General features: G+C 57.2%; 1 protein-coding gene across 1 annotated transcript in view; it reads right to left on the bottom strand.

Annotated features, from left to right (window-relative positions):
* NCAPD2 (non-SMC condensin I complex subunit D2) overlaps nt 1-13,337 on the bottom strand; it is a 28,907-nt gene that overhangs the window by 2,548 nt on the left and 13,022 nt on the right. The window contains exons 6-25 of the mRNA XM_056106849.1: nt 13,040-13,167; nt 12,836-12,959; nt 12,568-12,715; nt 11,062-11,259; nt 9,704-9,838; nt 9,515-9,602; nt 9,261-9,429; nt 8,019-8,143; nt 6,478-6,717; nt 5,556-5,730; nt 5,229-5,313; nt 3,575-3,708; nt 3,160-3,292; nt 2,991-3,075; nt 2,747-2,914; nt 1,935-2,104; nt 1,349-1,460; nt 1,049-1,172; nt 815-970; nt 1-178 (exon numbers count right to left, since the gene is read on the bottom strand). Of these exons, the coding sequence (XP_055962824.1) occupies nt 1-178; nt 815-970; nt 1,049-1,172; nt 1,349-1,460; nt 1,935-2,104; nt 2,747-2,914; nt 2,991-3,075; nt 3,160-3,292; nt 3,575-3,708; nt 5,229-5,313; nt 5,556-5,730; nt 6,478-6,717; nt 8,019-8,143; nt 9,261-9,429; nt 9,515-9,602; nt 9,704-9,838; nt 11,062-11,259; nt 12,568-12,715; nt 12,836-12,959; nt 13,040-13,167 (2,875 nt within the window). The remainder of the gene's footprint in view (nt 179-814; nt 971-1,048; nt 1,173-1,348; nt 1,461-1,934; nt 2,105-2,746; nt 2,915-2,990; nt 3,076-3,159; nt 3,293-3,574; nt 3,709-5,228; nt 5,314-5,555; nt 5,731-6,477; nt 6,718-8,018; nt 8,144-9,260; nt 9,430-9,514; nt 9,603-9,703; nt 9,839-11,061; nt 11,260-12,567; nt 12,716-12,835; nt 12,960-13,039; nt 13,168-13,337) is intronic.

Raw genomic sequence — 13,337 nt, 5'->3', positions numbered from 1 at the left:
CTTGTGCGACAGCTCGTTGAAGAAGTTCTTGGCCAGCGCGGCGATCTGCGGAACGGGGTCGATGAGCAGCACGGCCATCTCGCTCACTTGCCCCTTCACCTTCACCATGTCCTTGAGGATCAGGTGCGTCATCACCAGCACCGCTGTCTTCCGGACCTGCTGCGCGGGGTCCCGGAGGCTGGGAACGACACCCCGAATCCCGAGATGCAGGTGCGGGCTCTGCCCTGGCCTCGGAGGAACAGGCCTCCCCGCTCTTCGCCCTGGCCTTCTGGAAGCAGCGAGAAAGCGGTTCTCGGGCCAGAGAGACAGTGCTGGGGTGAAGGACGGATCTCCCAGCTCCTCACTGGGTCTCTCGAGCACCGCCAGGAGCAGCGCCTGAACACTGCTGAGTGGGGCCCAGAAACAAGAACAAGAGGCTGGAGCAATAGCACAGCAGGTAGGGCATTTGCCTGGCACACAGCGGACCCGGGTTCGTTTCCCAGCATCCTATATGGTCCCCCAAGCATCACCAGGAGTAATTTCTGAGTGCAGAGCCAGGAGTGACCCCTGAGCATCACTGGGTGTGACCCAAAAAGCAAAAAAAAAAAAAAAAAAAAAAAAAAAAAATCCCAAACAAATTAAGACAAAGAAACCTTTCTCGAGCTGGTATGGAGGAAAGCGGCCACGCTTATAGGCAGGCTCAGAACTCAAGTGCCAACCCCTCTGGGCCGTTCCTAGCCAGGCACTGCACGTGCCAAGTATCACCCCAGGTCAGTGTCCCTCGCCCCGCCCTAAGCACAGCCTCCCCCACGGCCTCCCCCCGGGGGCCTCTTACCGCGCATACAGGTGAGGGGTCCAGGGGTCCACCAGGTTGGGGAAGCGGATGGCCAGGTCCCCAGCGGCAATCATGAGGTTGGAGCGGACGGTGGGGAGCGAGGACTTCTCGAGCATGGTGAACAGAAGGCGGAGCTGCGAGTCACAGAAAGTGGCGCTAGGGGCGAGGGAGAGGCCGGTCAGAGTGACACAGGGCCAGCCGGTGCTCGGGCAGGCTCCTGCCCCCACAGCCTACCTGATCATGCAGAACTTGCCCAGGGCGAGCACCGAGGCCGCACAGAGCTCGGGGCTGCTGTACAGGCCCGGGTTGTTGCAGACTTTGAGCAGGAGCGGAACGAAGGCAGCCAAGATCTGCTTCCCTGGGGGAACAGCCACTCTGGGTCTGGAAAGGTCATCTCCAGCGGGGTGGCCACCCCACGAGTCTTCACTCCCGGTGGGGCTCAGGGGACCATGTGGGGGGGGTGCCAGGGACCAGCTACGTGCACGGCTCGCGCCCTCCCCACGGTTCTGTCACTCCACCCCTCCCCCACCTTACCATCTAACAGTTCCATCTCACAGATGCCCCGGATGAGTTCGGCCTCGGTGTCGTCGGCGGTGGCCCCGACCAGCCCCATCTCCTCCTCCATGGTGGTCTCAGAGCTTGTGTTCTAAGGGGAAGGAAGCCGGGGATGCAGGGGGAATCGGAGAAAAAGGGATCCGGGGAAAGGAGATACTGCAAAACCATTCACAGAACTACCCCAGGCATCTGCAGAGGAGTCGGGATCTGTCCGCCAGGGGCCGGAAAGGGGCCCCTCACAGACGCAGATGGAACATGCCAGCTGGGGCTCAAGGTCACAAGCAGCCCAACCCCTGCCCATGGCTGCAAGGCGCTAGGAGCTGTCTGCCTGCAGAACATCCTGCCTGCCTACCGTCAGGCAACAGGCTGGAGGGAATGGAACAAAGGGTGGGAGGGGCGGGCGCACTGGGTGGGGTGAGGGCGTGGGGTGCGCCCTTTGGGACGGAAGCTGCTGCTTGGGGGTGCACAATCGGACCAGCCCATCTGCTCCTGTTCCTCTATCCCAGGGCGGGGCAGCAGGACCAGGAGCCGCCCCCCCCCCCCCGCCCATGGGCTGGCCGCTCACCTTGTCCTTGGGCTCTTTGGTCTTGTTCTCCTGCTCCTCCCGGAGCACGCGGCGCCGGCATAGCTCGCCGCTCACGGCCTGCTCCAGGTGGACCACCTGCTGCAGGGCCACGTCCCCGGCCAGCGACAGTAGGTTCATCAGCAGGAAGGTGGGGAGCTTGGGGGGCTCCTCTGGAGGGGCGGCAGGGGGAAGGTGGTGAGCGTGTCCTGCCCCTCAGAGACTCCCGAGGGGCGAGGGGGCTACGGGTGGTGAGCAGCCTCACGGAGGGGCAAACGTGGGACCGAGGGGCCAGAGAGCGTGCGCAGCGGGGAGGGCGCTGGCCGGGCACATGGGTGACCCGGGCTCCACCCCTGCATTCCATATGTTCCCAAGCCCCACCAGGAGGGATCCCTGAGCATCACTGGCTACGGCCTTCCCACAATGGAGGGCGCAAGATTTGTGGTAGGAAGGGGTGAGGCTTCCGACCTGGCAGGGAAGGAGCAGGCGGCAGCTGTTGCCTGACTCGCCTCCCCCGACACTGCATTCCCCTTGGGCGGGCCCCCCTGACACTAGGGTCTCCCTGGATGGGACCCCGGGGACTCACCGGAGTCCCTCTGGGAAGGCCCCTCAATATTCACTGGGGTCCCCTTGGCGGGTCCCCTGAGCAGTACCACTGACACTCACTGGGGTACCCCAGGGTGGGCCACTGGGGTCCCCTTGGTGCGTTCCCTGACACTCACTGGGATATCCCGCGCACTATCCCTGACACTCTCTGGGGTAACCCTCGGCAGCCAACACTCACTGGGGTCCCCTTGGGCAGCCCCGACACTCACTGGTGTCCCCCTGGGCGGGGGTCTCCCGCTCCAGCTCTGCCAGCGCCTGCTTTGCACAGTCCTGCAGCATCTGGGCACAGATGACCTCGGGGCCCTCTGCCAGCTGGTACACGAGGCTCACCGCCACCTCTTTGAATGGGATCCAGAAGGGGTCTGGGATTGTGAAGCCTGGTGGGAGAGGAGCAAGGTCAGCTGCCTGCGCTGCCCCAATGAGCCTGGGGCTGCCCCGGCCGGGAGAGCTCACCTCTGCCGACCGTCTCCCGCAGCCGCTGGAATAGCAGGTGCTCCTGGGGCAGCCGGAAGGGGGGCTGGCGGATGCCCTGGGAAGGCTGTGGAGGACGGGAAAGACGAATGTGGGTGCGCTGGTGGCGGGGAGCCGCTTTCCTGAGCTGGGGAGGAAGCATGCCACCGACCTTTCTCCTGTCGGAGATGTTGGTGATGGCCTGGCACACCTGCTGTGCCAGCCTGTAGTCCGGTGAGGTCTTTCCCTCCAGACCGATGCTCACCAGCGTATCCAAGTTGCTTCCCACGATTTCCGGTTTTCCTCTGGGGGAAGGAAGCCATGGGCTTGTGGGCAGTCCTGGATGGGGCGCTGGGGGCAGGGTGGGGCAGGGGAACGGGAGACAGACGATGCCAGGGAGTAGGCACCAGCAACCGGGGCAGGGTGTATCCTCCTTGGAGTTCCGGTTCTACTGAACCCCATGTTTCTGCATGGCTGGAGGCAGCTGCTTCCTGCGTTCACCTCCCATCCCAGGCGAGTACAAAGTACAAAGGAGGGGGGTCCTCACTGTGCCAGCATCCTGAGGAGGTGTGTGTGGGGGTCCTCACCGTGCCAGCATCCCGAGCAGCGTGACGGAGCAGCAGCGCTCCAGGGCGGAGCAGGGCACCTTCTCCGTGGCCCGCTCCCACAGCAGGTGGGTCACTGCGGGTTTCAGCTCCTCCTTCTGCACGAACTCACACAGCTGTGGGGGAAGGCAGACGAAGGCTCAGCGGGAAAGGGTTCTGGAAACCGGAACAGCCCACCAGCTCAGCCGACTCCCCGAGTGTGGGGAAGGGAAAGCAGGGGGCTGGGGGAGGGGGGGCGACACTCTGTCATCACCGGGGTGACTTCCCGCCTCTCCTCCTTCAACGTGACCCTGATGAAGATGAAACACGGCCGGCTTTGGGGGGGTGGGGGGGGAGGGCGGGGGCAGATCCCTCACTGCCCTCGGGAGGTTGAGTGGGTTTTGCTGATGGTACCAACAATCTCCACATTCACAGCGATGAAAACTCCTCAGTCCCGTGTTTTAGAAATTGGCCACACAGTTCTGTTTCTTCCAGGGCCGGAGCATTAGCCCGGCGGGGAGGCGTTTGCCTTCACAAGGCTGACCAGGCTTGATCGCCAATGCCAATTACGGTCCCGAGCCCCACCAGGAATGATCCCTGAGCACAGAGCCAGGAGAAAGCCCTGAGCACTCTGGGTATGGCCCCAAAACAAAACAGAAAGTAAATTTCCAGGGAGCAGGAAACCGAGTTTTTTGTTTGGTTTCGTTTTTTCTGAAAAGGAGCTGCAGACCTTTGGGAACCACTGGACTGGACGGATGGAGGCCAGGTGTGGCTTGGGCTGTGGCCAGCTGCCTGCTCAGGGGTGACTCTCTCCCCGCCCGTCCTCAAGAAGCGTCCCCCAACCTACGCACTCTCGTTGCTCCTGCCCGCTCCATGCGCCCAAGTCCGGAGCCACGGAAAGAGGTTGTTTCTGGGAGCCTCTGAGACCTGGGCCTGATCTCCCAACTCTGCCACCAACTTGCCAGAACGAGCCTGGCTCTCACTCTCCCTGGGGGCCAGGCTTCTCAGGCACCGTACAGGGTGGGTAAGAGGACTGAACCAATGAATGGGAGAAAGGGACAGCGCCTGGTGTAACTCCCTGAAGGGTTATGACACTGCTACAATATTGCACGGTGTTGCTACCTTCACTTCCTAGGCTGCTTCCTCAAGTACCTCACTGTCCACCTGCTGTGCCACTGTTGCGGTCAAGTACCTGGCTACGAGGTTCCAACTGGGCTCTGCCATTTGCCCTCTGGGGGCTGCACGTGCCAGTGTCCATACACTGTTGTGGCAATGCTTACACTCTCTCCCGCTCCTCCTGGCCTCACGTACACGGCACACAGACACACACAGACACACAGACACACAGACACACATGAGGCTGTGGCATGTGGCAAGAAATGGCACTCTTTTGTTTTGGTGGGACGGCTGGTTCCAGAACAACACACGGCCAGTGTCCGAAATCAAAAGCAAAGCCTTAGGCTTGGCGGTCGGCCACCCTGTCACCAGTCAGCTGCCATTGTCTTAGAAATGGTTTACGTTCTTGGCCAGAAACCAAACTGCAGGTTCCTTTGCCCTTGGGAACGTGAAAGCACGTCACCTTACAGTGCCATGTGGAGTAGGCAACATCACTCATCACTACTGGCCGAAGGAGAAAAGGTCAGATAGGCCGACTTACGATTTCCTCGAGACACTGAACAGTCCCAACTGAGGCATCCACTAGCAGCAGCGAGAGGTTCTGAATCAAAGTCTGGGCCTTGGCTCTGTGGGGACAGCAAAGGTCAGGGGTCATTCATGGACTAAGCAGAACCTGGCAAACTGGCTCACAGGGCAAACCCGGTGAGCTGACCTCACAGGAAATACTCCAGGGACACTTCTGCCCCTACTGCCTGTGGAGGCAAAGTCTTCTCGAAGGATCCCCTCTGGCCCAACCCTGTTCCTTCAGGAGACCAGAAAAACTCTTTGAGGCGCCAACCCCTGAAGAGCAAGCCAGACGCCCCGTTACCTGGCCGAATCCCCCTGGGGGCTGAGGTACAGCTGGCGGTAAGCGTTGAGCACAGCTTCCCGGACACCGGGCTCCTTGGACCAGATCAGGGGCAGCATGCGACGGACCCCCAACAGGGCCTGGGGCAACCCAAACTGGGACACCGTCACGAAGAATTCAATCACCTCCTGGACCACTGAGAGGATAGACACGAACATCAAGTATCTGGTTTTGCTTGGCAAAGGGTCGCCCCGCCCCACCCCCACCCCGCACTTCCAGAGAGCCCCTTTCCTCTATGTACTCCGTGCAAGCGGAGGCTTTCTCCTTCTGAGAACAAGAGCTCCTCCAAGGCTGATGTAAAAAATGCACAGGCAGAGAAAATAGAGTAAGAGCCTCCCCCCATGGCTATTTTAAAGGGGGTGGTGAGATGACAACCAACCAGTTTTCAGTTTTCTGCTTGTTTGTTGTGTGTGTATGTGTGTGTGTGTGTGCGTGTGTGTGTGTGTGTGTGTGCGCGTGCGCGCGCGCAATAGTGCGTGTCCCACACCCGGTGATTCTAGTTTACTCCTTGCTCTGCTCTCACGGATCACTCCTGACAGGCTTGGGGGACCATAGTGGGTGTTGGGGATCGAACCCAGGTCAACAGCGGTGCAAGGCAAGCATCGCACCCGTTGTACTATCTCTCTGGAAACCCGAGGCTGGTTTATCTTTTTCTTTTTTCTTTTGCTCTCTGGGTCACACCCAGCAATGCTAAAGGGTTACTCCTGGCTCTGCACTCAGGGTTGACTCCTGGCGGTGCTTGGGGGACCCTATGGGATGCCGAGATGGAGCCCAGGTCAGCCGTGTGCAAGGCAAAAGCCCTACTCCCTGTACTATCACTCCGGCCCTGAGGTTGGCTGTCTAAGCCCGGGGCGCGGTCCCTGGAGAAAGGTGCATTGCCCACCTGTGGCTGTGTTCTCATACATCATCTTACTGATGATGTCGATGGCCTGGGTGATCTTCAGGGAGAAGCTGTAGGCGTCCTGCAGGTACTGCACCAGCAGCTCCTGCTTCACCAATTCATTGTCTTCCTCGGATTTCTCAGGCTCCGACACAGGGGCCTTGTCGGCACTGTCGGTTTGTCCAGGGCTCCCGGTCCTGGCAGACTCCTGGGCACTCTTCTCCGGCGAGGACGCTGCCGGGCCTAGTAGTGAGAGAATTACAGAATGGTTTTTGCTCACAGGTGTATGGAGAAAAGCAAATAGCCATCCCTGGGGATTTCTTTCCTCGAAGGGAAGGTCAAAAATATCTCGGTTCGTTCCTCAGAAGATGCCAAAGTCCTTTATAGTCTGAAAACAGCCTTTTACTCTCTGGGACTTAATTTTTCGTGGTTTTGTTCTGAGGCCACACCCAGAGGTGCCAAGAGCATATTCCTGGATCTGCATTCAAGGATCACTCCTGGCAGGGCTCAAGGGACCATATGGGATGCTGGGAATCGAACCCAAGTCAGCCACATGCTGGACAAGTGCCCTCCGTGATCCAGCCTACTTCCCCTTACTCTTTTTCTTATTTTTTTGCTTTTTGGGTCACACCCGGTGATGCCCAGGGGTTACTCCTGGCTCGGCACTCAGGAATTACTCCTGGTGGTGCTCAAGGGACCATAGGGGACGCTGGGAATCGAACCCGGCTTGGCTGCGTGCAAGGCAAACGCCTACCCGCTGTACTATGGCTCCAGCCTCAAACAGATGACTTGTAACCCTCAGTGAGTATGTTTTAGATTGGGGCTCAGTAGACAATATCAAAGACAATCTGCAGCTTGATTGTTTGGGGGCCACACTCGATGGTGCTCAGGGGTTACTCCTGGCTCTGCACTCAGGGATCACTCCTGGCAGGGTTTGGGGGACCCTGTGGGGTGCAGGGGGATGGAACCTGGACTGACTGTGTGCAAGGCAAGTGCCCTACCCGCTGTAACACCACTTTGGCCCCAGCAGCCTCCTTCTGTTGGGGGTACTCGGGGGACCATATGGGATGCTAGGAGTCGAACCCAGGTCGGCCGCCTGCAAGGCAAACGCCCTCCCCGCTGTGCTACTCCCCAGCCCCTTCCCTTTACTCTTAATCCATGGGCTGCCGCCCTTCTGAGCAGCAGCAGTGCCAGCTGCCTTCCAGCCTCGTACCGCATCAGGCGGTTAGTCAGGCCTGTGCCCGGCGTTAGGAATCTGGTCCCAGGCTAGAGACACCAGACAGGCTTACGGCCCAGCACTGAGTGCGACACACCCACCTTCCATCCCCAGTGCCACATGGTCCTTACCAGCCCTGTCGGGCCTGGCCCCAGCATGACACAAGCCCTGAGGGACATGTCCTTGGGTCCTGCCAGCCCAGAGGCAATGGGAGGGGTCTTCTGGGCTTACAGAAAACTATCGGGGAGCCGCCACCCCCACCAAAGCAAACAGCCCAAGAATATTCGGAGAAAGGTCAGACTGCAGGCTGGAGAAGGAGAGGAATCACCTTTGAAGATAGTCTCCAGGAGAGTCAGGAGCTGGGTCTCCTCTGTGGCCTCCGGGTCCATGAGACTGAAGGGCGCCGACTTCCGGAAGTGGCTCGAGGCGTCTCGGCTGAGCGCGATGGCCTGCCTGAACAAGTGTCAACCTGTCACCACCATGGAGTCCAAAGCGCTGGGCACATGCCTGGCACGAGGAGGCCCCAAAGGTGATACCTAGCACCATATGCTCCCTGGAGCTGCTGGGTGCAGCCCTAGTGACCCTAGCATCAACGAACTCTCTGGTAAGCACAGCCTGATAGTGGCCACGACCCCCTCCCCGGGATGCATGAGCAGTTTGGGGGGGGTGGGAGGGCAGGAAAAGAACTGAGTGAGGGCTGGAGACAGTAGTGCTGGGAAGGCCTTGCATGCAGTTTACCCAAAAGTGCCTTGAGCCCCACCAGGAGCAAGCCCTGTGTACCGCCAGATGTCATCTAACCCCCTCCCGCCAAAAACCAACCAAACCAAAAACTGAGTGAGAAGAGACTTCGTGACTGTGTCAAGAATTCAGAAGGACTGGCCAGAAAAACAGGCACGTTTCCTTGTGAGCAGAAAATCGAGACGTAGTTGCTAAGGGGAGTGTGTGACAGTTTCCTACTTTGGAAGGAAATCTTCAAGCACCTCAAAGGCCTATGGTCAAGGCACTTGCTGTGCACGCGTCTGACCAGATTCGGTCCCTGAGCCCTAGCAGGAGTGATCCCTGAGCACAGAGCCAGGAGCAGCAAAGTCAGGTGAGCCTCCAGCCTCCCTCCAACCCTCCCAAACCACAGTTAGCACCATACAGCCGTCTTCCTTAAACAATGGAGAAGTTTTGTCATATTTAGTTCTAATACTTTCTATAAGTAGCCATGGAGGTGACTGGTACAATGAAAGCACCTGTCATTATTCTTTTTTTTTTTTTTTTTTTTTTTTTGTGTGTGTGTCTGTGGTTACCCTATGTGCAGTTCATTTCTTTTTTCTTAATTTCTTTTTGGGTCACACCTGGCGATGCTCAGGGCTTACTCCTGGCTCTGAACTCGGGAATCACTCCTGGCGGAGCTCGGGGGACCCTATGGGATGCTGGAGAATCAAACCTAGACAGCTGCATCCCAGGTAAGTGTCCTCCCCATTGTACCATTGCCCCATGCAGTTCATTTTCAAGGAATCTTGCTTCGCAGAGGTGGCCTCTAACCCCGCACCGGCCATCTGAGCAGAGCCCGTCTGTCACATACTTGTAACTGGCTCTGGCAAGCAAGTGCCGGATGCGTCCCTCCACCTCCTCCGCGGTCTCTGTGCTGGCCATTTCCCTGGGTGCCTGGTCCTCCTGGAGCTGCTGCTGCAGAGTGGACCTCAGCTCGGGCAGCATGGCCTCCCACTCCTCCTCGGGATCCAGCGCTGCGGCTGCGGGAGGACTCTCACTTAGAATCTCCAAGTGCACCGGCGGGCGCAGGCTGGCGGGCGGGGAGACCGTGCGGGAACTACTCACTGGGAGCTGCGGCTCGCCGCCGGGCCCTGAGCTCCTGTAACTTCTGGGTTTCCTTCTGCAGGGGGCCGGCAAGGTCGGCATCACTAAGCTGGCAAGAGCAAAGGGGCGTCAAGGGCACTAAGGCCAAACTATTGCACCCATGGCCCCCCCGAACTCCTTCGCCTTTGCGGCTGGAGCCAGTCTACTTACCTTGCAAGAGAAGGGGTTATTGGCGAGGAACGTGGCCAGCAGCTGGATGGCATTCTTGCAGACCAGCACGGATTTGTCTGACAGACGTCCCACAGCCAAGGCCACGACTGTCTGGAAGCGTGTCAGGGGGAGAGCCTACGCGGGGCAGGAGGGACATGGCCACTTTATTTTTTTTTAATTAATGTATTTATTGCTTTTTGGGGTCACACCCGGCCATGCACAGGGGTTACTCCTGGCTCATGCACTAGGAATTATGGTGCTTGGGGGATCATATGGGATGCTGGGAATCAAACCTGGGTCGGCCGCTTGCAAGGCAAACGCCCTCCCCGCTGTGCTATCATTCCAGCCCTGCCAAGGCCACTTTACACCCTGACACCTCCTTTCTGCTCACGATGGTCATTAGATCAGCTAGCTGCACTCTGAATGAACTGCCTGCTTATTCTACAGGGGTGTGTGACCAAACCAGGATATTCTCCAGGTGAGGCACTTGCTAAACCTCCGAGCGGTATCCCCAGCCCTTACCCACTCTGAAGAAACATGATCCACAGAGTTTTACCTATGTAAAACTTTTCTATTGATATGAAGCAATTAAAGACGACTCTTTGGGGGCTGGAGAGATAGTACAGCGGGTAGGGCGTCTGCCTTACAAGCGGCAGACCCAGGTTCGAACCCCAGGATTCCATATGGTCCCCTGTGCCTCACCACCCGAGTAAATCCTGAGTGCAGAGCCAGGAGGAACCCGAGCATTGTTGGGTGTGGCCCAACTTCTTTCCCCGTACCCAATACTACTCTTCACAGTGGTTAAGAGTGTTTATTGTTTTGTCTTTGGGCTATACCTGCCTGTGTCAGGATTTACTCTGGCTCTGTGCTCAAAGATCACTTCTGGTGGGCTCAGGGGACCAAAAGGGGTACTAAGGATCAAATCTGTGTCGGTTACTGCAAACCAAGCACCCTCCCCACTATATTACTGTTCTGGGCCCAAGCTAGGAGACTTCTCAAACTGAGGCAGGTACATTGGTACTTGGTAGAAGATTTCATGACAGGTAGTAAAACTCTGAGATGTATTTAATTATTTGGTTTCGAGGCCATGCTTGGCAGTGCTCAGGACTTACTTCTGGCTCTGCCTTCCGGGATCATTCCTGATGGGCTCAGGGGACTGTCTGGGCGTGGCAAGAATCAAACCCAGGTCGGCTGCATGCAAGACTAGAGCCTTCCCCGCTGTACTATTGGACTGTTTTTCTGGCCCCAAAGCCTGAGATTTAGATTCTCCTCTCGAACCCTTTCCTTTCACACCGGACTCCCGTTTCCCGCGTCTGTACACAGAGCAGTGCTGGGGTCTCTAAGGTGAGCCTGCTTACCTTCTGCTGGACTATTCGGGTGAAGAGCTGCAACACTTTGCTTCGCACAAAGGAGTAGACGTCGTGGATATGTGCCTGCAAGGTGTCCAAGAACTGGTCTCTGGTGTTGCGGGCTGCTTCCTCCAGCTGGTCACCGTTCAGGACCTGCAGCACCATCTCTGCCATGCCAGCCAGCACAGCGTTGCGCATCATGTAATTCTGAGAGAGAGAGAAAATCGGCGTGAGCCTCCGCACTCCGATACTCATTCATTCTCCTTTCTCTACACTGTACCAGGCTAGGCCCATAGGCAAGGCAAAGAATTCAGTCAGGGGCAGGCTTGCTAGTCTTAGCTAGGATTTTATTTTCCCCCCTGGCCAACAGCTTAGGTTGCTGGACCCAGTGGTCACTGAAAAAAATACTGTATCCCAGAGGGGCCCACTTTGCTCATAGGAGAACTTATTTTTTTTTTCTTTTTGGGTAACACTCAGCGATGCTCAGGGGTTACTCCTGGCTCTGCACTCAGGAATTACTCCTGGCAGTGCTAGAAGACCATATGGGATGGGATGCCGGGGATCAAACCCAGGTCGGCCGCGTGCAAGGCAAACGCCCTACCCGCTGCACTATCGCTCTGGCCCCAAATGTAGGAGAATGTTAGTAAGAGCCCAGGTATATTACCCAGGTAACCACAGTGGTTACTGAACAGGAAGCCTCATCTGCTTAGCACATGCACACATTCACACTATCTTTCATCTGAGGTCCTGAGCCTTTGATCTTTGCTAATAAATACCCACTTCTCCCATTACCATTAGGGTCAGGACTAGGAAAACAAGCCAAATGCCCAATGACAGATGTCTGGATAAAGAGCTATGGTATATATGCATATATATATGCACAATGAAATGTTACTCGACTTTAGGAAGAGATGAAATTAGTGGGTGGACTGGGTCAGATGACGGTACAGTGGGTAAGGTGTTTGCCTTGCACAGAGCTGACCTGGGTTTGATCTGGGACCCCATATGGTCCCCTGAGCCCGCCAGGAGTGATCGATCCCTGAGAGCAGAGCCAGGAGTGAGCCCTGAGCAAAGCTGGGTATGGCCCAAATCCTCATCCTCCCTCCCACCAGAAGAAAAAAGAAAAGATGTAATCTGACTTTTGCTACAACTTGGATTAAACTAAGAGAGGTCAGGTTAAAAGAAAAAAAGCTGAAGGGAGATTAAGTCAGAATAATAGATATCTCACTTAAAGAAATTAACAGGGCTAGAGTGATAAAACAGAGGGTAGTAAGGTGCTTGCCTTTCACGCTGGTTCGATCCCCGGCATCCCATAAGGTCCCCCAAGCACCACCAGGAGTAATTCCTGAGTGCAGAGCCAGGAGTAACCCCTGAGCATCGCTGGATGTGACCCAAAATAACAAAAAAAGGGAAGTATGGGAAGGAAGGAAGGAAGGAAGGAAGGGAGGGAGGGAGGGAGGGAGGGAGGGAGGGAACGGAAGGACGGACTCTGATCTCCTTAAAGAGGCCAGCTACCTCTCCATCCAGATGATCTAGCAAAACACACATGCTGGACATCAGGATAGCGGGGACGCGTTCTGCTAATTCCGTCAGGAAAGCTGCGAAGCCCTTGGCCCCAGAAGGGTCCCGACTCAGCTCCTGGGGACTCTTCTGTCCAATCTCTCTACACAGGAAAAAAGAACAGCCACAGCAGTGACGTCACAATTCAGTGCCAGGGATCTCAAGTCCCCATCTTTCCGGTGGGGTGGACGGGAGTCGGAACCTGAAGAGTTGGAAGCGTCACCTTATAATCTCTCCCACTATGCTCTTCATTCCGAAGTCCTCCACCCAGAGACTCACAGCTGCCACCAGCACGGGGGCCAGATGTTCATAGTGCTGCAGCATCTGGATGATCTTCACGGTGGCACCTAGAGAAGTTGTCCCCGTGAGAGATCTCTCATCTCTCGACAACCTGCAAAGAGGCGGCGCCCGGCGGAAGAGCACTTACTGAGCATGTGGTTATAGCGAGTCAGCGCCACGCCCAGCAGGTGGGCGATGGCCTCCCGCGTGGGGCGGTTCTTCTGGTGGCCGATGGTGGGGTTCTCCAGGAGGCGGTAGCAGCAGCCGGTCACCAAGCTGGGAAAGGAGACTGAGGTGGGCAAACAGCCGGGGACACCCGGTCCTAGTGGGGTCCTGCCTCATTTAGTCTTTTTTTTGCCTGGGCAGCAGCCACATCCATAAATGCTCGGGGGACCCTTCAGGGTGCTGGGGATTAAACCGGGATCAGCCACATGCAAGGCAAGCGC

This window comes from Sorex fumeus, unplaced genomic scaffold (assembly GCF_029834395.1).
Source record: "Sorex fumeus unplaced genomic scaffold, SorFum_2.1 ptg000148l, whole genome shotgun sequence".
Taxonomy (NCBI): domain Eukaryota; kingdom Metazoa; phylum Chordata; class Mammalia; order Eulipotyphla; family Soricidae; genus Sorex; species Sorex fumeus.
Note: the sequence above shows the minus strand (reverse complement) of the source record. Positions and strands in the feature narration are given on the sequence as shown.